We start from the raw sequence: 26,991 nt of genomic DNA, 5'->3' as shown, positions 1-26,991 counted from the left end.
AGAAAAACTACCACACTACATGTGCTAAACGAAAGTTAAATAAAGCCAATGACATTAACCAGCTAACACACGCAGTGACTGATAAACTGCTGTAAGCTTTTAGCAACATAAAATTGGACCGTTTGTTTTTCTGTAGTCCTCTGGAAGAACTACAGTAATTTCATGATTTTCTTCTATTATTAAAGTCATTGTCTACATTTTAAACCCGAGGGCTCAGACAGTGTACTGTAAACCAACACTGCTAAATAACAGGTCAAAACACACATGGCATATTTCTCTACAGCAGTTAAATTGCAGGAGCAGTACCGTGTTTGATATTTTCCTTAAATGATTCTCACATCTTGTGTGAAAGTGATGGGCTATCTGACTAAAAGCCATAAGGGTGTGCGGTCAGGGGCAGATGAGTCATTCTCACAGTGTGTGCAGCAGCTCAGTGTGAGGCCACACTCAGGTTATCTTAGTGAAGCATTCCCATTGTCCATGCCCAAAATCACCCACTGCTGCAGATTCTTCATAGAGATGAGCAGAAAGCTGCAGTCTGAATATTATGGGGTGATTCATCTGAAGGACAAATGTTAACTGAACAAAAACTTGAAAATTGCAGTGTAGGTTAGAGCTCCACATTCCTATTGACAATGCTATAAAACTGCTACATGTTTTAACTGAAATAAATTTTTAAAAATCTAAAATCTGACAAAAAACATACTGTGGTGATGATAAAAACTGTGGTGATGCTCCGGCAAGCTCCCAGCATGCTCTGAGGCTGGTCTTCTACTATGTTTGGGGTTAATAGGGGGCTTATGTTCTTTGTATGTGTGTGAGTGTGTGTCAATCTATGTGTTGTTTACATCAAATTCTACATTAACTCTTGCTAGAAATCTTCTCACTGCTTCCACTGCTGACGTGGCTATTTACCTGAATATATTTTACCTATGTGGATATATATATATACAGCTCTAAAAAAATAGGAGACCACTTCGGTTTCTGAATCAGTTTCTCTGATTTATAGGAATATGGTTGAGTAAAATAAACATTTCTCCAAAATTCCAAATAAAAATATTGTAATTTAAACATTTATTTGCAGAAAGTGTGAAATAGCTGTAATAACAAAAAGATGCAGAGCTTTCAGACAGAAAACAAGTTCATATTCATAAAGTCTTAGGAGTTTAGGAGAATCAATATTTGCTGGAATAACCATGTTTTTTAATCACAGTTTTCATGCATCTTGGCATGTTCTCCACCAGTCTTACACACTGCTTTTGGATAACTTTATGCCTTTACTCCTGGTGCAAAAATGCAAGCAGTTCAGCTTGGTTTGATGGCTTGTGATCATCCAGCTTCCTCTTGATATATTCCAGAGGTTTTCAATTTGGTAAAATCAAATAAACTCGTCATTTTTTAGTGGTCTGAACGGAGGAGGATGAGTCCCCCTTTATTTGTTAGCTTTGATAGTACATGTGGTAGTACATGTGATAGCATAAGGTACATGTGAGCCCTCCTCCAGCTCTGAGGGAGTTTTTCCTTGCATCTCTTTCTCTCTGGGGTTCTGTGTTGTATGTTCCCTTTTTGTCTAATTCTCTGTCCTGTAATTACATTTCTGTACTTACGTTGTAGTATTTTTTACTTCTGGTGTTGGGGTAAAAGGTGGATAATAATATCCACCAGTAAAACTATGGCATTAATGCTCTTTTCTGTTGTAAATGAGGTTTACTGAGGGGCACTATGGCCTGGCCTCATTACACCACCTTCAGTAACTCTGCAATACACCTTATGGACAAGTATTTGGACACCTACACATTTCACCTGTAAATCCATAAGCATTAATATGATGGTGAGTTGGTCCCACTTTGCAGCAGGTTGGAACTCTGCAGTGATATTTATGTTTTTATGCGCCTCTGCACTCAGTGACCTCGCTCTGTAACTCTGTGCCACTTTTCAATAGTACTGCTCAGAGCAGATCATGGAGTATCTAGGAAGGAAGACATTTCACCAACTGACTTGTTTCGACAGTAGGATCGTATTACAGTACCACACTGGAGTTCAGTGAGCTTTTTACCACCACCCATTCTTTCAGTAAAGTCTGTAAGGGCAGACTGCCGTGTAATCTTCACAGGAAAAAAAATGGCTAACAAAAAGGTCATCATGCCAAATGCCAAGAGTCATGTAGAGGTTTATCACTAGCACAGCCAAGGCAGACATTTCAACCGGATAAACCATCTGTGTCCACCGATCTCTGACTTTTACTATATTACTAAATATTAAAGTCTGAACTTGTTATAAGTTATAAGATATTATTATGAAGTGAAAAAATAAAGTGACGAGTAGGGCTGAGCGACACGGGTCAAAACTAATATCTCAATATATGTTTTAGCTGAATGGCTTAATATAGAATATATAAATCGAGATATTTTTTTATTCCACAAGGTCATAAAAAATTCACTTCTAAGGCAAAGCTGTACGTTCCAGATTTTTTACAGACACTTTTATTAACACACTTCAGCTGTAGAACATGAACATGAAATTCAGCTCTGAAAAAAACAAATTAAGAGACCACTTTGGTTTCTGAATCAGTTTCTCTGATTTTGCTATTTATAGGTATATGATTGAGAAAAAAATGTGTTTTATTCTATAAACTACGGACAACATTTCTCCATAATTCAAAATTTAAATATTGTCATTTAGAGCATTTATTTGCAGAAAATGCTGAGAAATGGCTGAAATAACAAAAAAGATGCAGAGCTTTCAGACCTCAAATATTGAAAAGAAAACAAGTTCATATTCATAAAGAGTTTAGAAATTAATATTTGGTGGACTAAACCTGGTTTTTAATCAAAGTTTTATGCATCTTGGCATGTTGTCCTCCACCAGTCTTACACACTGCTTTTGGATAACTTTAAGCCACTCCTGATGCAAATATTTAAGCAGTTCAGCTTGGTTTGATGGCTTGTGATCATCCATCTTCCTCTTGATTATATTCCAGAGGTTTTCAATTTGGTAAAATCAAAGGAACTCATCAATTTTAAGTGCTCTCTTATTTTTTCCAGAGCTGTATATTCTAGAGATCAATCAATTGGCTCTGTTTCAGAATAGAAATACAAACTGTCAGAGCTAATTGCAACATAGTCTATATCAAAATAAATGACATTATCTCATCTTATATCTTGCATAAAAATACATAGATATAGAATGTTTAAACTCTCAATTAATTGCACAGTTGTAGTGATCAGTAAAGCCTTTTCAAGAGATTAGAGGCTGGAATAAATTCCTTATTAATACCTTTGGTTTTAATTGAGGCATATTCATAAATCTTCGCTATAACTACATGTATAATGTGCAATATAATAATAAAGCTCAAGTAATAAAAATATGGTAGCAGTTCTCAGAACTCAGCTGTCTTTTTTATGACCATGTATCCTATATTTAACCTCTATAAAAGCCAAGCAACATTAACCTGTTAATGAGTTCATGAGTATTAATCACCAACACTCACACCAACCACACTCACTGCCTGTAAGGGTGGCCTCATTTTCACACTGCAGCCTTCTGGGATGTCAGCATTGGTCAACATAAAAATAGTGTCAAGGTCATTGTCACAATAGCCAAAGTCAAATGTACAGTGCAACCCTAGTGTATGAGGGTCTCATTCAAATGACTGAAAACATGTAATTTTTAAATGAACTGTTTGCAATCAGTCTGTAGGCATGTGATCATCCTTCATATTGGAGCTGTTGTGATTGGATGAGGTAGCTAATAATAGTTATTAACATAATAATTGCAGAATTACTATAATTTTTACTATAATACATATAAATTGTTTTAAACTAGCAATGTATTTTTTAATTTAAAGTTTAACTGTTTAAAAGTTTAAATGACAATATTTTTGGGGGAATTTGGGAGAAATGTTGTCTGTAGTTTATAGAATAAAACAACAATATTCATTTTACTCAAACATATAGCTATAAAAAGCAAAATCAGATAAACTGATTTAGAAACTAAAGTGGTCTCTTAATTCTTTCCAGAGCTTTATGTGAAAGTTCAAACCCACAGTTTCGCATGTTAATATGTTTGTTAATTTTTTTTGTTCTGCTCTACAATTATATGAAGCATTAATGAGTTTTTAATTAGTTAGATTAAAATAATTCTAATATGTTAATTTGTCAAATTGTTATTTATTTAATTGTATGTATTTCATTTCCTTAATCAACAAAAAATGCTGTAAAATAGAGACCTAGGCCAGTCCTTTAACCAGCATAAACTTTTACATAAAAGCATTACATAATTTGGACTGGATTTAGATAGACAGTAGTTTTACATGATTTGTCTGTATGTTTTATATCCAGCATCATGCCAAACTCTAGTGGTTTTCACGTGGAACACAACATGAAAACATGATCTTCAGCTTCCACTCGGCTCTCTTCAGCTAATGCTGTTCAAGGTTAATGAAGGACAGACACTCTGGTCTGCTTTATGGTCTGAGACTCTTTAGAGACTTGTCACATTGGAAGGTCAGAACATTGCCATGAATCTGCAGATTCAACAGAAGTTCTGCCAACTATGAATAAGAGCTATAGCTACACTTCGATATTCTTATCTCTTTTCATATCAGTATAATATGACAAATATGTTTCTTCTGCTGGCTGGTGAAATTCTCCAGTCTGCACACACTGAAGGTCTGTACACTGAACAAAATTGAAAAAAGCGATGAATTGAAATAAATGCACTGACTCAAATTAAAATGTGTTGAAATAGCACAATTACTGTCGGTAAGCAACGTCTAACAGAAAAACTATGTTGGTGTAATACATATCATTCATATGGAAATGAAGTACACACTCAAATCCAGTGAATGCAGCACTGCAGCTCTTTTTCTCAGGGTATCTGATTTATAAGCTACTTGGTATTACATTAGCATATCAGCAGCTTCAGTTCGAACAGTTGAGTGGAGTGGGAGCTAGCTGGCATGCTGTAGCAGTGAGCTGTCCCTTTTGTGGGCCACATATACAGCAGTGGAGAGCTGTGTCATGCCTGCTTTCTGTGCTCAGTGTGGGCTCACTGTGGTGGGCTCAGCGTGGGCTCGGCGTGGGCTTGCAACACAGTCATCAGCCACCTGCTGGAGGAGCCTTCTCACTGCTTCGGCCCTTCGTGCCGGCCGGGGGGCGCAGAGCTTTGAGTCTGATTCAGCACATTGTGGAGTCTTGCCGAATATCCTTATATTCATAACTGCTCTGGTTTTGGGTTTTTAGCACAGAACGGTAGCATTGTGTCCCATGACTTTTGGCATGGCCCAAGTAAGCTAATGAATGCTGCATTGACCTGTGGGATATGCATGTATAGGGCCTACTGCATTGAATGTAGTTATGATTTCTACCAAATTTGCTTGTCTGATCCATTGATGCCATTGGTCACAATCCTTACCACATGTCCACTGTGTGTGCTGTCCACTCTGGGGGGTAATGCCTTCTGTGACAAACACCTAATCCACATGTGCCACTGTGGATCAAGGAAGGTTAAATACCTCCACAATTCATTAATGGAAAGTCCCATTAATCTGGCACCCACTATCAAGTCCCGCTTCAACTCAAATTATCAAAAACTTCGATAATTCACATCGCCTTCCTCACAACATCTCACAACGTATGCAATTGTTGATTTTCCAAAGCCACTCTCTGATGTATCACTTAAGAATGTATATACTGTAGTCCCATTGACTTTTGGCATGTCACAGTACACTAAATAAGCAATACACAAACACAGATATAGATAGTAGACCACAGTCACATGATTAACTACTACAACACATACATAGAAATAATGGCAATAACACAGCTTTAATATTCTAGATACCAAAGGACCACTTTCCAACAGTAGATCTTTCAAGATACATTACTTATGTTAACTGAATAATAACGTAGTTAAATAACTAGCAATTACTACGTAATTAGAGATTAGTACTGTAAAGTGAGTAGTAATTAATAGTGTCTGAATAATCGAGGATTACTATTGTTAACTGAAAAATAGTTAATAAGAATAATTATTGAACAATTAGTTCCTGGGATTAGTACCTAATTTAAAACATGAAAAATCAGTGCTATAATGCGCAATATTGGCACTGCTGTGCTGCGTTCGTAGTAATACATGGAGAGCCTTAATTACAGTGCATTACCTGCTGATAACGGCACTCATAGAACGCCTCTCAGCCTATCACATTGCAGGGTCAATAATTAATAATGACTGAATAATCAAGGATTACTATTGTTCACTGAAAATTATTATTAATAATAATAATAATAATACTAAAACAATTAGTCTCTGATACAGAAACTGAATAATCAGGGGCAATTATTGTTAAAATAAATAAAAAATAAATAACTAATACCTAAATATTTGAGGTTTCATTCTGTTAACTGTGTAATAATTAATAATAACTGGACAATCAATCAGCATTTCTAACAGAATAGCAACTAATAATAACTGAAAAGAGTGTTAAACATTGTAAAATGAATAATAAATAATAATAGCATTAACTGAATAGTAAATAATAATTGCATTGTCAGGGATTACTACTGTTAACTAAATAATAACTAATACTAACTGCATAATAAAGGGTTAATATTGTGTGTGGAGTATGAACACTCTCATCTGAAGCAAACTCTAATGAGTTTCACTCATCTGTAATGAAGCGAGTCCCCTGCTTTTTATGTCAAGTGGGAGCTGACATCAAAAGCATGTGAAGTGTTAACAATGCACAGTTCTGCTGTTTTTAATGAACCCTTAGATGACTGGAGTCTGTAGTTTGAATTTGCATTTTTTTAAGGGAATACACTATAAATGTAATTTATTGCACATTAATATTGCAGTTTATATTGACAGGTCTGAGTCATTACATATCAGACTTTTTCTGTTTCAAATAAATCTTGTTCTTATGAACAGAAACCTGGTATTGATTACAATTTCAAATCTGCACTTTCAGCAGATCTGCTTCATCTGTTCTTTTAGAAACTTTTAAAAAGTAATTGTGAGGAAAAGTGAGAAATAACTGCAGGCATCCCAAAAGGGACCTAAGACAATTCACTGCTGTTTTTTAATTAATGCAGTTTATTCTGGAACTGGATCAAGACAAAGACCTTCTTTTAATATTGTGAGAAGGTGAATATTGGGTTTTTAGGAAGGATTATTACAAGGTGCGTGTAATATGTCAAACATTTTAATACTAAAAAACAAAATAACAATAATAATAACCATAACAATGTTTGAAAAATACAATATTCCCTGGACTATATTCCCTAATCTATAGTAAATCTGCAGAGTTCTCTGTGTTGGCCAGTCAGTAGATCAGCAGATACAGAGAAACTGAGTTTGGGCTAAATCAGAGGACAGAGATAAGCTAAGTAGTGCAATATATCACCAAGTTGCAGCCAAATAAAGATACATTTAAAATCTGTATGCAAGATGTGTCTGTTTATATTTGATGCATTCTAGGCTGACTGATGATTTAATAGATTTAATCTGATCGATGGATTACTGATCTGATTACTCACAGCACTTCAGTGAGGAAGAGCAGTTAAGATGCATCCAAAATACAAACAAGCCAAGTATTGAGTTCATCCATTTCTCTTCCACACATCTGAACAAATACATCAATGTGGAATCTAGATCTAGAATCAAATCTGTAGACTCAGTTCAGACAAATTTAACCATCACATTTTGGGTTGTCTAGACCACAACACAAAGTTTTGCTCCACAAGGGCCTGGTGTCCACTTATGAGGCCATTATACTGTCAAATAGTGGTGGCAGAAGAGTTAAACATGTTAAAATTTTGATTATGTTCAGAAATGTAAAAGAACAGTAAATAAAGTTTATAGTCTTTTTTTACTATGTTATGTTATCGTGTTGAAGCAGCACTTTAAATAAGCTGTTTCTACTTTTGTTTTACATTCACCCAAAAAAGACTTCTGTGTTCAGGCACACACTAAATATTTTGTTCATAAATCATATATCCTTACTAATTGCAACTTCATTGTGTTCTATCGAAAACTAAAGTCCTCATATGTGGACATATTTTTTCTCCGAAACTACATCATGTAAAAAGATAATTCTTTGTTTTTACAATAATCAGGTACCAATTAGCCCAAATAGCAAAGAAAAAAGAAAAAATGCATGCCATGCAAGAGTTCGGGTCTTAGGAGTTTAAAATATGCAACAAAAAACTATGTGTTTCAAAGCTAGTTAAATATTCACAACTCTGTGTATAGTGAAATTAATGGAGAAAGCAAAAGCTTAATATTCTGCATTATGCAAAAGAAAATCTAAGTAAAAAAAGTGTGCTGTAATTGAGCAATTTAATGTTTCTCAAACAGCACAAAAGCTTAGCACTTATGCTAACACACATGCACTCTCTCACCAAGAACCCTGGGCTTTTTTCAGCAACCCTATTTAAAATAAATCCACTGCTACTGTCAGTGATCTCCTGATTATAATATTAGAGGATATTAGAGATGTTTTAATGAAGTGAGCAACCATTGCCTAATTATTGATTTAACCGCTGAACTGTGAGTGGGAGTTCTTTATATTCTCAATCCAGCGTCCATTTAAAGATAAAGATCCGCTATATAAAGAGCCAGTCAGCTTGCTGCTTACACTATGTGTATAGTAGGGTCAGCATGCTAGGGGGAAAGCTTCTCTCGATGTGGAGATCTGCGCAAGCACAGTAGCCAGAACATATGTTGAAAATGTATGGGGTTTTTTTGTGCATTATTGAGCCAAATGCTATAAGCTGTTCATTCGACCTTCAGTATTCTGGTCTTTCCCTATACAAACAGAAAGGATGATTGATTTTGTCTTGTATGAGTGAATATAACCGCCCAGTGGTATTGCAAAGGCTTTGTTGTTACCCAGAGATTTAGAGGATGCACACACATCCTGACATCCTGCAACATGCTGCAGAAAATAAAAGTGAAAAAGGCTGATATTTCTGGGGTAGAAAAATAAAGCCAAAATTTTATTTCAAAAAGTGCAAATAAGCCTGCAAACTGAAATGGAAGCACTACCAGCCCAACAAAAATAATACAACTTTTTTTTTTGCACAAACAGCATGGAAGACTGATGATGACATCTAGCAGTTCACTGGGACTATTAAGTGTAAAAGCTATCTCATCTGAACATTATAGAAAAATGAGAGACATGAATAGCCTCTGGGTTATTGTGTTAAAATAATGGTTTACTGTAAAATACCACAGTATAAACAATGCTACCGACATAACAAAGGCAATGGGTTCCTAAACTGTCTTACCTATAAACTGCATTTCTCCTTCAAAAAAGGGAAAAGCAACTAAAGCTGACAGTGTAGTTTTAATGGTTCAGTGATTTTAAATCACGGAAACACACCGCTTTGGCCACACACTCTTTTTAATACCCCTGTTCCTAAATCTGTCACGCACACTGCATGCTCCGACATCTCTCAAGATACGGTGACTTTTTGGGTGACTGAATGTTGCTGAATCTTTTATTTTATGTTTATGAATAAATTAGAGCAGGTATCAGGGGAAAGAGAAAGACGTGTGGTTTGTGTTGTCTCAGTGAGGAGAACTGGGTATAAAACTGAATCAAAGCTAAACGTTACAGAAGTCCAAATTGGAAAAGTGAACATAAGGTCCAATATTTGGTATTTAAAGTTACCGTATTTTTCGGACTATAATCTGCACTTAAAATTCTTTCATTTTTCCCAAAAATTGACAGTGCGCCTTATGTATGAATTCTACCAGTCAGGTATTAATAAGCAGTAAAGCTACTCCGCTGAAGTACAGCGTTACAAGGGTGAGTTTTAAATGAAGTTTCTCCAGCACTAAGGCTGGGTGCAGCAGCATTAGCAATAGTGGCTAACCGCAATGCTAGCCCTTTCATCGTTCAGAGGTGAGTATATTGGACTGTAGTCTGCGTCTTTGCCGTGTTAAAACAAGCTCAATGGGATGAACCGCTAGCTGATAGCGCCCTGTGTTACCAGAACACTCAGGGTTCCTCAGTCTAGCACTATCTGGCAGCATTTCCATCTCGCTAGCGATGTGGTTAGCGGCTAATGTTAATGCTGCTGCACCCAGCCTTAGTGATGGAGAAACTTTACTGAAAACCAACGTCTAGACAAAATATAGAAAATTTAATCTTAGTGTAAATAAACGTAAGTAAATAAACAGAAATCTGTGAAAGTAAAAGGACTCTCTCACTCTGGATAATGTCCAGATCTACTGGGAAATATCCAGATATTTAAAGGGATAAAACAGTGCATTGCTAAAAATGTTAGTTTGAATCTTCCAGGACTTTCCAGCCTTCTTCTTCTTGTTCATTTACTAGTCTCAGAACTATTTTCTAAGAGCTGTAAAGCTACTTTCTCCTCCTCCCTGCTGGTCTTCTCCTCTCTCTTAACCTCCTCATTCTTCATCTCTACATCTCTCACTGCTCTTTAGTCGAGCAAAGTCATTCATCTCTCATCATTTTCTATTTCCCATTCTGTTCCCATTTTTCTTTCTTCTATATTCTCTCTCTCTCTCTCTCTCTCTGTCTCAGTCACGCAATATAGTAATTATTTAACTTCCGAAAATGTAAATGAGGTCAGAATTTCCAGATGCTGACATGAATTCAGAACATGGGAAATAAAGGCAGCAGGATCACCATTTGGACAGCTGAAGAAAAATGAGTTGAATGGAAAGCGTGGGATAACAAAAGAATTCTCAGGGGAGGATGTATCACAATTCGCCTGTCCATGCACCGCCCACAAATGTGAAAGTGATGCAAGGCTGGATGGGTTTTACAGAGCATCATTCAGCATAATAAGAAAATGTTGCAACAACTTGTTTCAGTATACAAAAAAAATAACCCAGTTAAAGCGGCAGTCTGTATTATTTTGTTTGCAGAAGCATTTCTGAGTGGAGAAGGGATTTTGTGTTTAATGGTACCAGTGTGCTGGAATAACCATCCCTGGGGTGACGGGTCTCTTTTTTTGCGGGAGTTCCTCTGGTCACGTCACGCGTCTTTACGTACTCATGCCACATGTATAGCCTATAAAAGCGTATTTAGCTCAGTTTTACTGAATGTGATTGATTGGCTGGTGGAGCAATGGAGACTTCAGAAGGTGAAATTCAGTAGCTTATTCACTCATAGTAAAACAAAAGTGTGTTGTTGAAGTAAAGTTTCTGACTGAGCGCTCATTCTCTTTCTCTCTCTCTCTCTAATTGAACATAACCTGGAATCAGATTATTCCACTCTGAAAGGAGACCGCATCACACCCACCCAGTTTAAAATGATTCTTTCGCATGCTTGGTGCAATTACCCATTTTTACCAGAGATGGCCCTTAATCCCAAAAGTCCATTGGCTTTATTATCGCAGATATTTTTTATTCTTTGTGGCAACACCACACACACATGTAAACATTGCAGAGTGAAAGTAAGAGTGTACTTTTTAATTTCTTCATATAAATAAATATATTATACTTATTAAACTACTAAACTATAACATTTTATCCTCCAAATCACTCCAAATGCCAGCTGCATTTATTGGTGGAGGACAAAGAGTCCTTCAGTTTTTTTTAACAGCAGATGTAGCGGCTAAGAAGTGCAGGCCATATCGATGGAAGCCTAGGATTTGAAACTACATGAGGCATATGAAAACATTTTGATTATATTTATTAAAGTAGCTTCAGGAAATGCCATTTATAAAAAAAATATATAAATGACACATAATGTCATAATTCTATTACAGTAACTTCTCACATGCTACAGTAGCTAGTGGTAACTATGATATTAATTTGCTAATAGAGCTATAAGATGATATTTCATTTAATACATTTATACATGTGGCTTCACCTAATGCTTTTTACTGTCAAACCTCAAAAACACGAAGACTTCAATGTGATTGCAATGAATCCTACTCCCTCATTAGTACTGCCCTATATATAAGAAGGGGCTATTATTTCAAGAAGTAGATGCCACGCAAATCAATTGTGTCAGCGCCATAGTGCTGTTCTTAGAAAAATCTTCAAATGTTATGTTGCTTAGCAACCGCAGCCTACTGTTAATGAATTACAAGAGAAAATTTCATCAGCTCAGTTTCGTCCCAGTGTCCACTGCACTTAGTAACAAAAACACTCACAAAGCATTCTGGTTGGGGCTGGGTGATATGATAAGAATATTATAATCATGATATTTGAAGACAATTTCTTGACACACAATATTTATTGCAATATTTTGGCATGCAGACAAAATATATCAGCAGTGCTAGATTCTAAAATAAATGCAGATTTAATAATTTCCCATACTTCCCATACAAAAAAGAAATCACTTAAAAATCACTTAAGAGTTACTTTGATTTTAGCAAATTAAAAAGCTCTGGAAGATGGATGATCACAAGTCATCAAACCAAGCTGAACTGCTTGAATTTTTGCACCAGAAGTGGCATAAAGTTATCCGAAAGCACTGTGTAAGACTGGTGGAGGAAAACATACCAAGATGCATGAAAACTGTGAATAAAACTTACGTGACTTAAAACTTTATGAATATGAACTTGTTTTCTCTGTTGTCAACAATAACAATGATATTACAATACTGTGTTTCTGCAATACTTGATAAATTAAAAGACAATTCTAAACAATACTCCAAAATAAGCAAATACCAGTAAGTATGGATTTATTGGTGTCTGTTTGTACAGAATTCAACAACCTGTATTTTTCGCTACAGGTTTATGCTGTTCATTTAATGAGCATAAAGTAATAAGTTCAAACTGGGAGGGAGTCTAAGGGGTTCAATATCAATATTTAATGCCACATATCAACGTGATAGATATGATCTGAACAATGCGATATATTGCATATAGGAAATTTTGCTTTTAATCATTTAAAAAATAAATAGCAGCAGTAACTATTAAAGATGTAAGAATGTATTAAAACATGCTGTAATAAACAGCAACAAATATGCAATTCTGCCAGCATTAGATTGATAACATGCCACAAGCAGCACCACATCGTAAAAATGTGATCTGTAACACATATAAAAAAAAGAATAATGCATCTGTAGGCAAAGTGCAGTTGAGTTGGGATCATACAAAGACAGCTATGACACATAATAGAGATCTTCTTCATATCGGCCCCTTTATACGGGCACATATTACAGTGGTGAGCACTAAGACTGAGTCACTGTCCGGAATGGAGCTTCGGATATGTCGTGAGCTCCTGAGAGAAGTGAAATGGCTCCAAAATGATGACCTTAGTCATCCAAAGTCATGGCGAAATAAAACTGCATCAAAAGCAGGCCTGGCAGAAATGGCACTCGAGTCTTAGCTTTGGAAAGATGGCAATCTGTCGAGTCATCTGTGAATACTCCAGGGGGCAGGGCAGGCAAAAATAATAACAGCAAGAAAGTTCCTGCTGTTACCAGCATCGTCCAATTATAAATCCCCTCTCAGAGAGCACACACAATAAACCAAGCAGGTGCTGCTGCTGGATAACTGCAGCGCCCCCACACAGAAAGTGATACACTCGCCTACCTGTAAAACAGGCTTTAATACCAATTATGTCACTACTCTTACATCATCACAGTTTCCCTCCACTACATCAATATTACTATAGCTGGGAACAGGAAACAACAGAACAAGCAGAACAAGCAGATGAAGAATATTTGAAGAATATGCAGTGCTTTGACCATTACATACAGTACATAATGTAAACTAAATGTAAAATACACTGACAATCAAAAAGACAGTCATCTACAACATTTTAGCCCTGAAGATCTCAGGAAAGCCCTTGATGATCTGCTGCCACAAAGTGAATTCTGCAGACTTTCAATCTTTTTTGTCTACTACTCAGATTTCTATCAACTTCATATTCAGCGTCAGTAACTTGCACAAATCCTGTTCTTTCAGAAGAAACAAGAATGAATGAGCCTTGATTGGAGTGCCCATAACATCACATCCCACTAACAAGCTAACCAGCTACTGCTGTACCAATAAAAAGGCTGTGTTCCAAAGCCTAGGCTGCTATACTAGAGAAGGCTGTTCCAAAGTGAAGGACCCTTTATATACAGCCTAGAAATGCGGCCACTGAGGACGCAACTGATGTATCCTTCCAGACCCTCAGTTACCAACAGTTCTCTGTGCATGTACAACACAAATGGCATAAAATTCGGAAAAAAAGTCGGAGAATGGTTCATTTAAAAATGTGAAGTTTACACTCTTTTAAATTCATTATTACCTACAGTGTTAATTGACAAAGTTTTTTTTTTACCATTATCATATTCTTATATCATTTAGAAGGGCTTGGTGAATGAAGCTAAAAGGTGAGGAAATCCCTAGTAGGTGACCGAAAGAGCTGGAAACAGTTCACAGTAGGTTAGACAAATAATTCACACACCACTCAACACCAGCATAACATCAAGTACATGGCATAACAGGCATAACACTACCATTGATTTATGAACTGTAGTTAACATTTTACCACTGGTCCTCCTACCTGCATCTTACAGACTCACACTCACACACACTCTGACCCAGACTCAGTTTACTCACAGTTCCTAAACGTCCATGGCAACAGTCACCATTAAATTTTAATCAGACGTTTATAGTTAAATGAGTATGCGGTTTATCACTTTACATAAGCTTGCTGGCATATCAGTTAGCTATCATGTAGGCCTGTCACAATAATTATATTATCGACTTATCGTTCAATGAATGGACATGACCTCAATCATTTTAATAATCGTGATATTGTCCATTGTGTTTCCACTCACAAAATATACAAATATTGTGACTGCGCCCCTTGAAATAAGAAGCACAGAGAGACACAGACACAGTGAGTAAATTAACTCAAAACAAACTTTTATTAGAAAAAATGCCCTCCATCAACACCCAAAATTAACACAAAGAAACATAGTAACGGCCCAGTGCAGCTCTCATCACTTATAAGAAACACTAAACTTATAGTGTTTCTTAGTTTTGTGTGATCTCAGCCTTCCTCTCACCATCAGCGTATCTCTCGAGTGAAGGCTGAGGCAGGGTCGTGTCTTTATGCCGGTCCAACGTGTGCCAGCTGGGACAGACAGGGGCTGCTGCACGTCATGGTGTGGGGGGGACCATGGTTCCTCTGCCTCTGCACTTTGCTATGTGAATGTTCTTTAAAAGGGTGTAATTCCTTTGTTACAATATTGTCATTATACAAGTGCCATTTAATGGTCTTAAAATGCAAACAATATCGCAGTAATGTCTGGGACAACATATCGTTTGCAAAAAATTGTTAATGTGACAGGCCTGCTATCATGACAAAAGCTAATCAAACCTACATTTATTTTTAAATAGATTAAGGCTAGACTTAGACTAAGCAGCATTTTGGATGGAGTCTTTCCATTAAAAGGAAAATTTAAACTAGGCTTCGTCTCTGAATGAGAAACTGCACCTATAAGTTGATGTTTATTTGAACCGTCCTTAGACCATTCTTCTTCCATTTGTGTAACCAATAGGCTGATGAGAAAGATTCTTCATAGGACAATCCTACTAAAGGCCACTCTGTCTTGCCTGCAGCTCAGTTTTTAGAACACAGCTAAAGAATATGTCCCACTCACACAATTTGATCAATAAAATTCCGCATCTATAAATGAATAAATTCAACTAATTATAATATATTTGCACAGTACAATCAATAATTAAAAGTGTTAGGTATAATAATGTACACACATTAATTATTATTACTATTAATATTATTAGACTGATTAATTCATTCCATAATTCTCATTTAGGTTTTTCTTCACCTGAAAGTCATTTGCACTTGTTGCAATAATGTCGGTGACCCATACATCGAGACCCCATCACAACGCAACATTTTTTACAGCCTTGTTTATAGATCTAGCTGAACATCATCTAGATCGCAGTCAAGAGGTCAAAATAAATCACCGGCGTAATCAGTGCTAATGTAGCCGGCTGTTTGTTTTGAAGCACTGAAATGCAGCCCTGCTAACGAGGAGATGATTGTGTCAACACATGAGACAGTGACGGGAATAGCAATGTGGGCACTTTAGGAACCTCTATGGCTTACGACAAGTTGCACTTAGCACACACGTACCACCACAGAGTTTCTGTACAATACTGAGAGCAATATTTCTCCATGACCGCAATCAATGAAGTGAGACGACACCTGCAAAAATAGAGTTACATAATAAATATACAACACTAGCCAATGGAAACTGGAGAACAGGCGAGGTTTCAACGTGTCCCCATTACTGTGGGAACAGGAAGAAGCACAGCAGCTCCAACAGGTGTGCGATGGAGCTCTGCAGCGCTCCATGCAGCACTGCCCACTGTGGAGATCACACCTGTTCTGCTGCCCAAATGAATAAAGAGGCTCAAAACAAACATCGTGCTGGGAGAGTCGCTGGCCTCACCAAAAGCACAACAGCGAGGATTTATTCCCTCAAAGAAAATGTCACCAAGGCTCTCAGGAATCAGATATATATTTAGATTTCATCAGGACACATTTCATCAGTAACAGAACTTCAGTTTTACAGACCTACAGTCTCAGTACTGTAAGGCTGATTACATAGACAGCCCGTTTAGTGCTTATGTGTACTGTAGAAAATACATACATTGAACATAGTATTCTCAGACAATCATAAACCACTGTTACTCTATCAGCCTTTCATTACATAACATAATCACAAATGTGGTTTCTGCAAAACTATTAGAAAGAATCATGGGTTTGCTTCCCAAAATGATTCCTAAGACTACGTAGTTTGTGACCTTGTGCTAACCTTGAAGATTCTTAAAAGCATGGGTATTTTAAAAAATGCCTTTGTTACACAGTACTTAAACTCATCATAATCAACTAATAATCAACAAATCTGTCCCACTCACTGCTTGTGCTGGTTCCGTTCACAGCAACAGAAGCCATTATATTATACATTCTACTAAAAATATATATTATACATGCTATTAAAACGTATCTTTTATTAGTTTTAACAATAATTAATTTGCCTAATGACACTTTACAATGACACTTGTTCAATTTGTGACTGGGGGAGTTTTCTCCAGAACTGATGCAGAGGTGGAATCAACAAAGAAATAATTAAAGATCATTTGTAACTCAGGAGATTAGGAATGCTTTTGGCAAACTGGCTCAATAGTGTCATTTTTAACATTACGTTGTTCTTTTAAAGTTAAGTTGTTGACAAATTGATTAGATCAATAATTACTGGAAAGATTCTTTTCAAACAAATCTCAGATCTTAAGAAATTAAGCCAGAAACATGTAACCAATTGGATTGTGGACCACAAACTTCTACTATGAACAATCTAAGCAATTCTCTAAACTTCTAATACAGAAGGTACCAAGGGTATAGGCACATATATAGCAAAGCATTTACACTGTATAGATAAAGAGGGCTCTGTTAACACAGCATATAAATTCACCCATATTCCAAACATTTTGTCACAAAAATTCTATGTATTTTAGGCTGTTTCCACAGTCTTTATAATATAACCAATATCTGACATTCATAAGAAAAGTTCAGGCTAGCATCACAGGAGCCAAATAATCCCATATGGGTTCCAATGACTGACAGCTGGGATTATAACCAAAAATGAGTTTGAGCTCAGTGTTAAAAATGCACAATGTTCAGATATAGCCACTTCTTTGGCCTGAGTGTTCGGTTTCTTTATGAAAGTGGGCCTAAGTGTAACTGCAAATACACAGAAGAACAGATGTAATAAGAGCCCTTTGTTTCATCCTAAGACTGTTTGTTAGAACTAGTAGAGAATTAAGTATTGTGTCCCATGACTTTTGCCATGTTGGGTGGAAGCTAAAGAACATTGCACTGGCCTGCAGGATATGCAAGTTATACACTAAATGTGGATGTGATATGTGGATATCTCTCACTTAAGTCCCTTGTCTGTTTGCATGGACAATTCTAACCAGATGCCCCCGGTCACAATCACTACCATCCACTGTTTTGTCCACTGTGGCCTTGTTCAAACTTGCTGGAATAACTGACATAGCCTTATCGTGACCACAATAGCCAAAGTTTACCCTCACTTACAAGATAACACCTCAAAATTTACACGTGTGTTTCCAAGCGTTCCTCTGGGATAAGACTTTATGATCAATTTATATCACCCACCCCTATTTATCACATCTGGGTCCTTTTTTGCTGTTTTTAGCAAAAGACAAATTTCACGTTGTTCTCATTTCCCATAATACATCTACTAGAGGCATATTTTATCTTTCAAGTATCATTTATTTTACTTTAATCCTGGATATATGGAGATATTTGGAGTGCAATATTATTAGTATCATGACATTCTGGATCAGTGACTTCAAATCTTACAAATCTGATAATATCTTATATTTATATTTATCTTATATATCTTAGTTAGGGGTGTGCCATATCATATCGTATGCAATAATAAAACTGAATTTTCTATTTGTTGCAGTAGTGTTTTCTTGAAATAATTTTGTTAAAATATTTTTTAAATATAAAAGTATCGCTATTGTGAAAATACCATGAAATATCATAATATCATTTTAGGGCCATATCGCCCACCCCTACTAAAGTGTTCCTGGATTCAAACTCAGTTAACAAACTTTCTGTTCTTCTTTTTGAAGTAAATGAAATTGCTTAAGAAGGACTGTCCTTGGTTTCTGGCAGTATGGTATACAAATGGCGGATACACAGAGTAGGTTTAGAAGTGCTGGAGTGCTCTGTAAAGCTTAGCTTGGCTGTTCTAAATAGATACACTGTGCCAGACAGCATCCTATCAAAAGATGAGTTGCTACAGGACGAGAGAGACATGCTGAAAGACTGTTCCCAGGGTTCTTCTGCTATCCCCTGAGAGTAGCCTACTCCTTTGGGCTGCGTGGTCCCGTCTGCCAAGTCAGCACTGACTCACCTCAAATTAGTCTGACACTTAGGTCAATGGCGCAGTAAACTACGTAAATAAATCATCACAGCATTATGTGCAGCACACCAGGGACAAACCAACGCTTCACACTCATACAGTTAGATAACCACAGAGGTGGGTAGTGGGGATCTGATCTGCATTTACTTCTGCTGTTCAGTTCTACCTTTCAGAAAACTGTCAACTGTTAGCCTTTCTCATTTTCTCATTTTCCCATTTCTTTTCTTGGAGCTTAATTGTATTCTGTTCTGATATTTCACACCACAGGGATCCTGAAACAGAAGAGAACTGTCTGAAAAAGCTTCAGTTCACATGCAGATAGATGCTGGCTGTAATAAAACATTCTACTGCCATTATTAAAGGGATTCTCCTTTGTTTTAGTGTTTTAAGCATATTACAGAATATCATTTTAATTAAACTGATTAGCGGTTCATGCTAAAATCACAGTACATCACTGTACATGTGCTGTTTCCCAGATTAAGGGAAATAAGGAATTAAGCCTAGTCTTCGACTACACAGCATCCTAAAAGTACATTTTATATTAAAATGCAACTGGGGTCAATCTCTGTTTAAGAAACTGACCTTCAAATTACTATTTGATGGCATAAATAGGTGATTGATTTTACATGTGTTGAAGGAGGCATGTGCTAGTCTCCACCCTCCTGGTTTGGGGCATCACTAGTGATAGGGGGAGTCCTAAAGAGTGGGTTGGGTATCTCATTCTGGCAACTGGATATTCAATATGGCACCTTATGGCATGCTAACCTCTGAGGATATTAAGAATCATGTAGTAAAGCATTTAGGTGGTTCTTATTTGGGGTGCTGTTAACTTGTGGTTTCTGAGGCTGGCAAATCTTAAGAACTTATTAATTTTTTGGGGTGGTCCTGATGAGAGCCAGTTCCATCATAACATTTTTGACGGCCTTTGCGGTGACTGCACTTGAGGATACTTTTAAAGTTCTTAAAATTTGTCAGATTGACTGACCTTTTTTTATTTACATTGAGTTGAATAGTTCTTGTCATAATATGGATTAGAACATTACTCAAATAGGGCTATTTACTGTAAACCAACACTACCTCTTTACAACTTTACAACTGATGCTCTCAAACACATTAAGTGACAAGAAATTCAAGTAATTGACTCTTGAGTTAAGCACAGCTTTTGACTTAAACCTTAATTTGAGGAGACTCTACCTCTTAAAGCTGACTGAGACTAAACAAAAGGTGCTACTTTGAATAATCTAAAATATAAAACGTATTCTGGTTTGTTTAGCACTTTATTGTTTAGTTATTGCTTATAGTTTGGATGAATTTAGAATACATTTACAATGCAGAACATGAATTTAAGATGTGTCAGTGTCCTATAGTGTAGGTTGTATGCTGTTTAAATAAATCAGTGCAGTGTATACAGTGCAAGTGTATGTTGAACTATTTGATATTAATACAGTATTTCACTGTGTGTTAGTTGTATTTACAATACTTTTTAAAAGTGGTCCCCATGACCAGATGCTGCACACCTGAGTCCACTCCCCCACCAACAAACCCACCTACCCACCCACCACCAGCCAGCGTGCGCTCGCGCTCCAAAGCCAATATGTATGAGCTCTTTGGAGACTCACCGCTCGCGTTCTTTCCGCAGATGAGGTGCTGGTAAGGCTGCAGCAGCCCCCACAGCTCCGAGTCGTTGTTGATGGCCTGCTCGACCGCCTCCACGCTCAGCTTGACGGCGCTTCCACCTCCACCTCCACCTCCTCCTCCACTACTACCACCTCCATCCTCCTTATGCGTGAGCGTGCCGGTGTTGCTGCTGGTGGCGCTGCCGCGCAGCACGCGGCTCCACACCTCCCGAAACAGGCTCTCCATGCACGCGGTCAGGTAGATGGCGGCGTGCTCGTGCACGCGCAGCGCCACGCGGCTGTCCACCATCCAGCGGAAGAAGCGTCCCACGGAGAACACGAGCCCGCAGCGCGCGGACTTGCCGCGGCGGAAGCGGTCGCCGGTGCTCATGTTGTAGAGCGAGAGCGCGCCGAGCGCCGCCGCCACGCAGTTGACCGAGATGGTCCACGAGAGCACGGCTTTCACGGCGCTCTGCACCTCGTGGCGCGTGCACCTGGCGTAGCGCAGGCTCAGGCGCTGTGCCTCGCGCGCCACGCGCACCAGCGCGCGGCTCACGAGCGCCGAGAGCCTTGCCACGACGTCCGGCGACGGCGGCGGCTGCAGCAGCGCGAGCGCCTCGTCCCGGCGCAGCGCGCCCTCCACCTCGGCCAGGCTCCACGGCACCTCTTCGAGCTCGGGCAGCTTGGCGCACTGGCCCGAGCACTCGAGGATCTCGGCGTCCTCCGCCAGCACGGTGTTCACCGTGTCCAAGCTGTTGTGCCTGCTGTGCATGGACTCGGTCAGATGCCAGCAGTTGCCTCCATGCGCGTGCGACAGGTGCGCGTCGGAGCAGCAGAGCGACACGCTGGACGACCTGAAGGAGTCCGCCGCGCCACCATAACCGGAATCGAGCGTTAAGTCCTCCAGCGTCCTCGCGCCCGTCTTACCCTTGCCCGCCATGGCTGCGCCTCATAATGCAGTGTGGCTTGACGGCGGAGCGCGCTCAAGCGCAACGGGTGAAAACAATAAAAAAAAAAAAAGACCAAAACAGCCCACACACACACACACACCCCGCGCGCACAAACACAAAAATACACGCGCAGCGGCTCCTTCACGCGCTCGTCCCCCTCAACCTCCTCCTCCTCTTCTCGTCTTTCAAACTGTAGCCTAGAAAGATAGAAAGATGCGCGCGAGCTGTGAAGATTCTCTCCTCCTCTATTTTCCCTCCAGTCTATTTCCCTCTATCTTGTCCTCGAGCTCCAACTTGGTGCGCGGAACTGTGTGGCGAGCTAGACCTCCCCGCAAAACGCGGTGAGAATGGAGGCGGGCCTATGCAAATCAAAGCAGCCAACCACCAATCAACAGGAGGGAAAAGTGGAGAGTGAGGGAGGCGGCAGGACTTCACTGCGCTCATCTGAGGACCGAGGTTTCTTATTCAATGGATTTAATATATGTCTGGACATGCACAAAAGAGTTGTTCTTGGTCAAATTCCAAATAAAAATATTGTTATTTAGAGCATTTATTTGCAGAAAATTAGAAATGGCTAAAATAACAAAAAAAGTATGCAGAGCTTTCAGACCTCAAATAATGCAAAGAAAACAAGTTAATATACATAAAGTTTTAAGAGTTCAGAAATCAATATTTGGTGGAATATTCCTGTTTTTTAATCACAGTTTTCATGCGTCTTGGCATGTTCTCCTCCACTAGTCTTGCTTTTGGATAACTTTAGGCCACTACTGCTGCAAACTGTGACTGTGGAGCACCGGAACTACCTTCAGTACTTTTGGGTTGAGTCAAAGAGGCATTCAATATCCAGAAGTAACCACTTAACATACGTACCTGATATCCTTGATGCTCTCATGGATGTATGAAATCGAACTGTAATGTTCCACAGCTAAAGAAATAAAGATATAAAAATATAAAGGTGTCCATAGTTATGTGAATGCTAAAAAACAAATGTAAAGAGTTCTCAATTTGTGGTTCCATTTAGATTTTTTATTTTTATTTGCGAGATGCATAAAGAATAACTGTTTTATTCACCAATTTGAACATTTTTCACATTCACAGCCCTTTTCTCTTTTACACAAATGGTTATTCATAAAAACCAAACATGGTCAATGGGCCCTATAAAGCGGTATAGTATTATTATATAATTTCACTTTCCGGTCAGCTAAACATCACTATGACTATGTATTGGTCCTCATTTTTCAGGCAGGATGGAGAAAGTTAGCTGATGTCTGGAGGCTGTTTACTGCTGTCTCCAGCTCGGCTCTCTCAACCTGCATCCTCTGTACCTGCATGTGTTATTAAACCCTGCTGCATCACAATGCGGAGGAAACGCACTGCAGCTGCGAGATCAGGCTGATATTCATATTCATGTATCAGAACACAGACAGGAGGGAGGCCTGGCCCTACTCTGAGTGTGTGTAGGTGTGTGTGTGCGTCTATGTGTGCAGCTTAAAGTCTAAATGACTAGAGGGAGGGTTGTTTTAACTTTAACTTTTTTTTTCCTCAACTGCATTATCTGTGTAAAGCATTTTTCTCATAAAGCACATTATCTTCCAATAAAACGCACTGGCTTTAGGCCTTTAATAAGAGATCATGTAAAACGCATTACACCAGAATAATTTCAATTTCCAGAACAGTCCTGTTAATTTTCCATCTTGCTAAGCAGTAATAACTGCTATAATGATCTTAACCTATATTCAATGTGCAAAAGTCACTTCTTTAATCACCTGATTCATTATGGAGCAGCTCCTCTGAGAGAAAAGCGCTGTGTTTGGCGCCCCCTGTGGACAATGTGGATAATGGATGACTCAGTGGGAAGTACTGCAACTGTGGTCCTTAGCGTCATCATCATCATCATTATCATTATTAACATTATTATGCTACTATATCTTCACAGTATCTGACTCATTGTAAGAACCTCTTCGTGAGTCTCTCATTAGTGCATTTTATCATTTTAAAATTGTGAATATCTGTTCATCTACAGTCAAACAAACACATTCCAGGAATTCCACGGATGGGAAGAAAGCTATACTGGTTTTGATGAACACATTCCACCATCCTTAAGACCTGATGTATTGTGAAGTTCTGGTAGTGAACTGCAGTATTAACTAAGTTTATTAGGATATTAGATCTTTTATTGGTTGTAATTTGTGCTTGTATTTTCTCACAAGATAGAAAGAAAGAAAGAAAAAAAGAAAATGAGAGAGAGAAAAGGTGTATGAGGGAAATAGGAAGAATAGGAAAGACAGCAAGAGAGAATGAAGAGACTGATTCAGAGAGAACGATGGAAACAGAGAAAAAATTGACAGAAAGATTGAAGAAAGTGAAAAAAGAGAAAGGGCAAGAGAAAAAGAGAACTGGGTAAAGAAAAACTGCTGGTAAAAGAAAAAAATCAATGGACAATTAAGTGAGTAAGAGTTAGAAAAAAATGGGTTGCAGAGACAGGTGGAGAAAGAAAAAGTGAAAGAGTGTGTAGAAAGAAAAGAGACAGAAACAAGAAGAGGAGAGAGAACAAGAGTATGAGAAAGTTGAAGAGGGAGCAAAAGAGCGAGCAGCACTGTGGAGAGGGTGAGAAAAACAAGAGACAGATGGAAGGATTTCAAGAAAATGTAAAAGGTTGAAGAGAGAGAGAAAGTGGGGAAGAGTGGAGAAAGAGAGATGATGAAAGAGTAAGATGTAAGGAGGAAACAATGTGGAGGTAAAGGGTGGGAAACCTGAGAGCGAAAGAGAGAGGGACAGACAGAGAGAGAGAGAGACAGAGAGAGCAAGACAGAGAGATGATAACTATTGGATCAGGTAAGATCAATTAAGATTAAGGGAGCAATTAGGATGATCAGTGTTGCGGGTATTGTGAGCTTATCTAAATAATTCTGTGAGTAATAGTGTATACAGAGCACAGTGATAATACAGTATAATACCACTGTTATAATAACTCAGACTAGAGGCTCATTATTCTGTGTATAGATTTACAGGACTAATTAGTAGTAATAATCTGACAAATGAAGCATATCTTATTTCATTGTTACAAAATGTTATTAGCAAAATTAAACATTGCATTATATTTTCCCAAATGTTTTCTTTTGTTGTCATTGTCTAAAATATTCATTAAAAACAGAGTGTGGTCTCAAAGGTTGTTGGATGGAATTGCACAATACATTTGGACAGTGTTTCATAGATGCAGCAATATACTCAAAATTCTACACAGAATTTCACACAGCAGTTTAAATATATTAACCTGCATTAAAATAACTATTCCACATGCTCTGTGTAATGACACATTCTCACCAGAGAGGTCTCTAAATCCCCAAATCCCCCAAACAAGCAGACTGTTACTTTACAGCAATATATAAATATATAAATTCACCCCTTGGCCCTACTATAGGGAATCAAAGAAACCCACAAATGTAAGTATTTTCTTGTTAGCACTATTTTACCATAGTTTAATGTGTACTTTGAATGTTTTATGGCCGAATTCTTCATAATAAGCATAGTTTTTGCTAGTTGCTAGTTTTATCTTAGTAGCTAGCTAGCTAGCTATCTTTCCCAGAACAGAACTAATATAAAATAATGCTAATCAAAGCTAATTTTAGCTCCTCATCACAGAGGAATCAAGGAATGTACAATAATAATTCATTTTTCCACCACCTGACCTTTTTCTGAAGACATACAATAAAGCCCTAAAATTAACTAATTAACCAGCAGCTAGATTAGGGCAATCCTAGTGCTCCACTGCTAACACTGTTCCAAGGGGAAGGGTTACACTTAAAAAGAAGGGGTAGAAGTAAGGGGTAGGGCCAAGGGGTGAAATGGGATTTGACCTAAGTTTACAGGCATAGTATGACATTACTAAGAAAGCAACACTACAACATGCTGAAAAGATCAATAGCTATTGCTATTCAATTGCATTTTTTTTGTTCTCATTTGTTCATTTTTTGCCAAAACTCAGATTCTCAGCCAATTAACAGGAGACTGCATGTTTTTTTTTACCTTTCAGAATTCATTATAATTTGTAGTTTCTGAAACACATCTGCACATAAATTCAATTTGGAAACAGCAGCTCTGTCGGCAGCCCTGGCGAAGGGCGATCGTTCTGAACAGATGAAAGCAGCCACATGTGGCCGAGCTCTCGAGCTGTGCTCAATGAAACGCCTCAATTAGCAAAGTGCACGGCGGCTACAAGGTGAAACTCTCATTCCAGCGGCTTCTCATCTGCATGGCCCGCCATTTAATTTGGCTTTGTTGTACAGAGTGTGTGCGCAGACACAGACCATGGAGAACAGCGGCAAGTGCAGCTCCCGAACTCCTGCTTTTAATTGAGTTTGTGCTGCAAGTTCTCGCTCTGCTGCTGGTTGCCTGGAAACATTAAGATGTCTTGTAGCATGTAGGCCTGTCTGAGACCCACACACTTCCTTCCTACCGATGTACAGAACAGCACTATGCTATTGCACAATTCATCTCTCTAATCAACACCCTGGTTATTATCACAAAATGCATACATTCAAAACAAATTGTATAAGAGATAATTAGCTTTATATGAGCAGACATGAGGGTGTTATGCAAATGTGATGTATGTAGGCTGGCCCATGCTGACTGACCACCTGTACAGACACTCCAGTACCTGTGAGCTCCCTTTGAATGGTCCATACCATGGAAATCTAAATGTCCATTGATGCATTATGTAATTGTTATTAATATTTTAAACAATACCACCTGACATATACTTTTTAATACAAACACTCTGTATGGTACATATTTTAAGTTCAATTCTAAATGAACACATTTGGACAAATGTTGAGAAATGTTAACTTTCATTTTAAAATATTTTTTGTACATTTTATACAGTTTTCTTTGGTGTGTTAAAGGGTGGGTTTTTTTTTTAAGGCCACAGTGCTGCCTGGTGAAGTTTAGTAATTATATTAAGAGATTAAATGACACAGAATGTTTACAAATGTATACATTTTTTAAAAGCTTTTTCTAAGTATTTTAAATGAACGTAGGCACTGTAAATATTTATTTAAAGTTATTTTAATAAAAATATCAAGTTACCTTGTGTGAAAATAAAAGTGATTAACCTGGGAATATATTATCAAATCTAAATAAGAAAACATTAAATCTAAAAACATATTTTGTTAAACACATATCTAATCAATAATGAATCTGTGTGCAGTGCGATTTTTTTTATCTGTTTATTATATAATTATATAATTTCTTTATTTTTTTAATATAGAAGAAATTCATATACTTCTTATATCATACAATACTTTTAATTTTCATATTAACTATATAACTATAGCTTGTTTTATTTATCCTATTGGATTTGTATTTAATTTTATTATTATTGTCATCATGTTTACCATTTGTTTTAGACCTTATTGTGGTGCATCATTGTGTGTGTCTAATGTTTAAACAAAAATACTATAAATATATTCACAAAAAACGTAAGAAGTTTTTACAAACTTTTGAGGGC

General features: G+C 37.8%; 1 protein-coding gene across 2 annotated transcripts in view; it reads right to left on the bottom strand.

Annotated features, from left to right (window-relative positions):
* The window catches only part of btbd11a (BTB (POZ) domain containing 11a), a 289,012-nt gene extending 267,033 nt beyond the window's left edge, over nucleotides 1–21,979 (bottom strand). Inside the window, exon 1 of one of the 2 annotated variants that reach the window (XM_049473317.1) lies at nucleotides 20,539–21,979. In XM_049473317.1, the coding sequence (XP_049329274.1) occupies nucleotides 20,539–21,475 (937 nt within the window). In that variant the 5' untranslated portion in view covers nucleotides 21,476–21,979. The remainder of the gene's footprint in view (nucleotides 1–20,538) is intronic. The other variant, XM_049473318.1, reaches the window with a different exon arrangement.
* Nucleotides 21,980–26,991: the final 5,012 nt, after the last annotated feature.

This window comes from Astyanax mexicanus, chromosome 2 (assembly GCF_023375975.1).
Source record: "Astyanax mexicanus isolate ESR-SI-001 chromosome 2, AstMex3_surface, whole genome shotgun sequence".
Lineage (NCBI taxonomy): Eukaryota > Metazoa > Chordata > Actinopteri > Characiformes > Acestrorhamphidae > Astyanax > Astyanax mexicanus.
The sequence above is the reverse complement of the archived record's forward strand: the minus strand, read 5'-3'. Positions and strand labels throughout refer to the sequence as shown.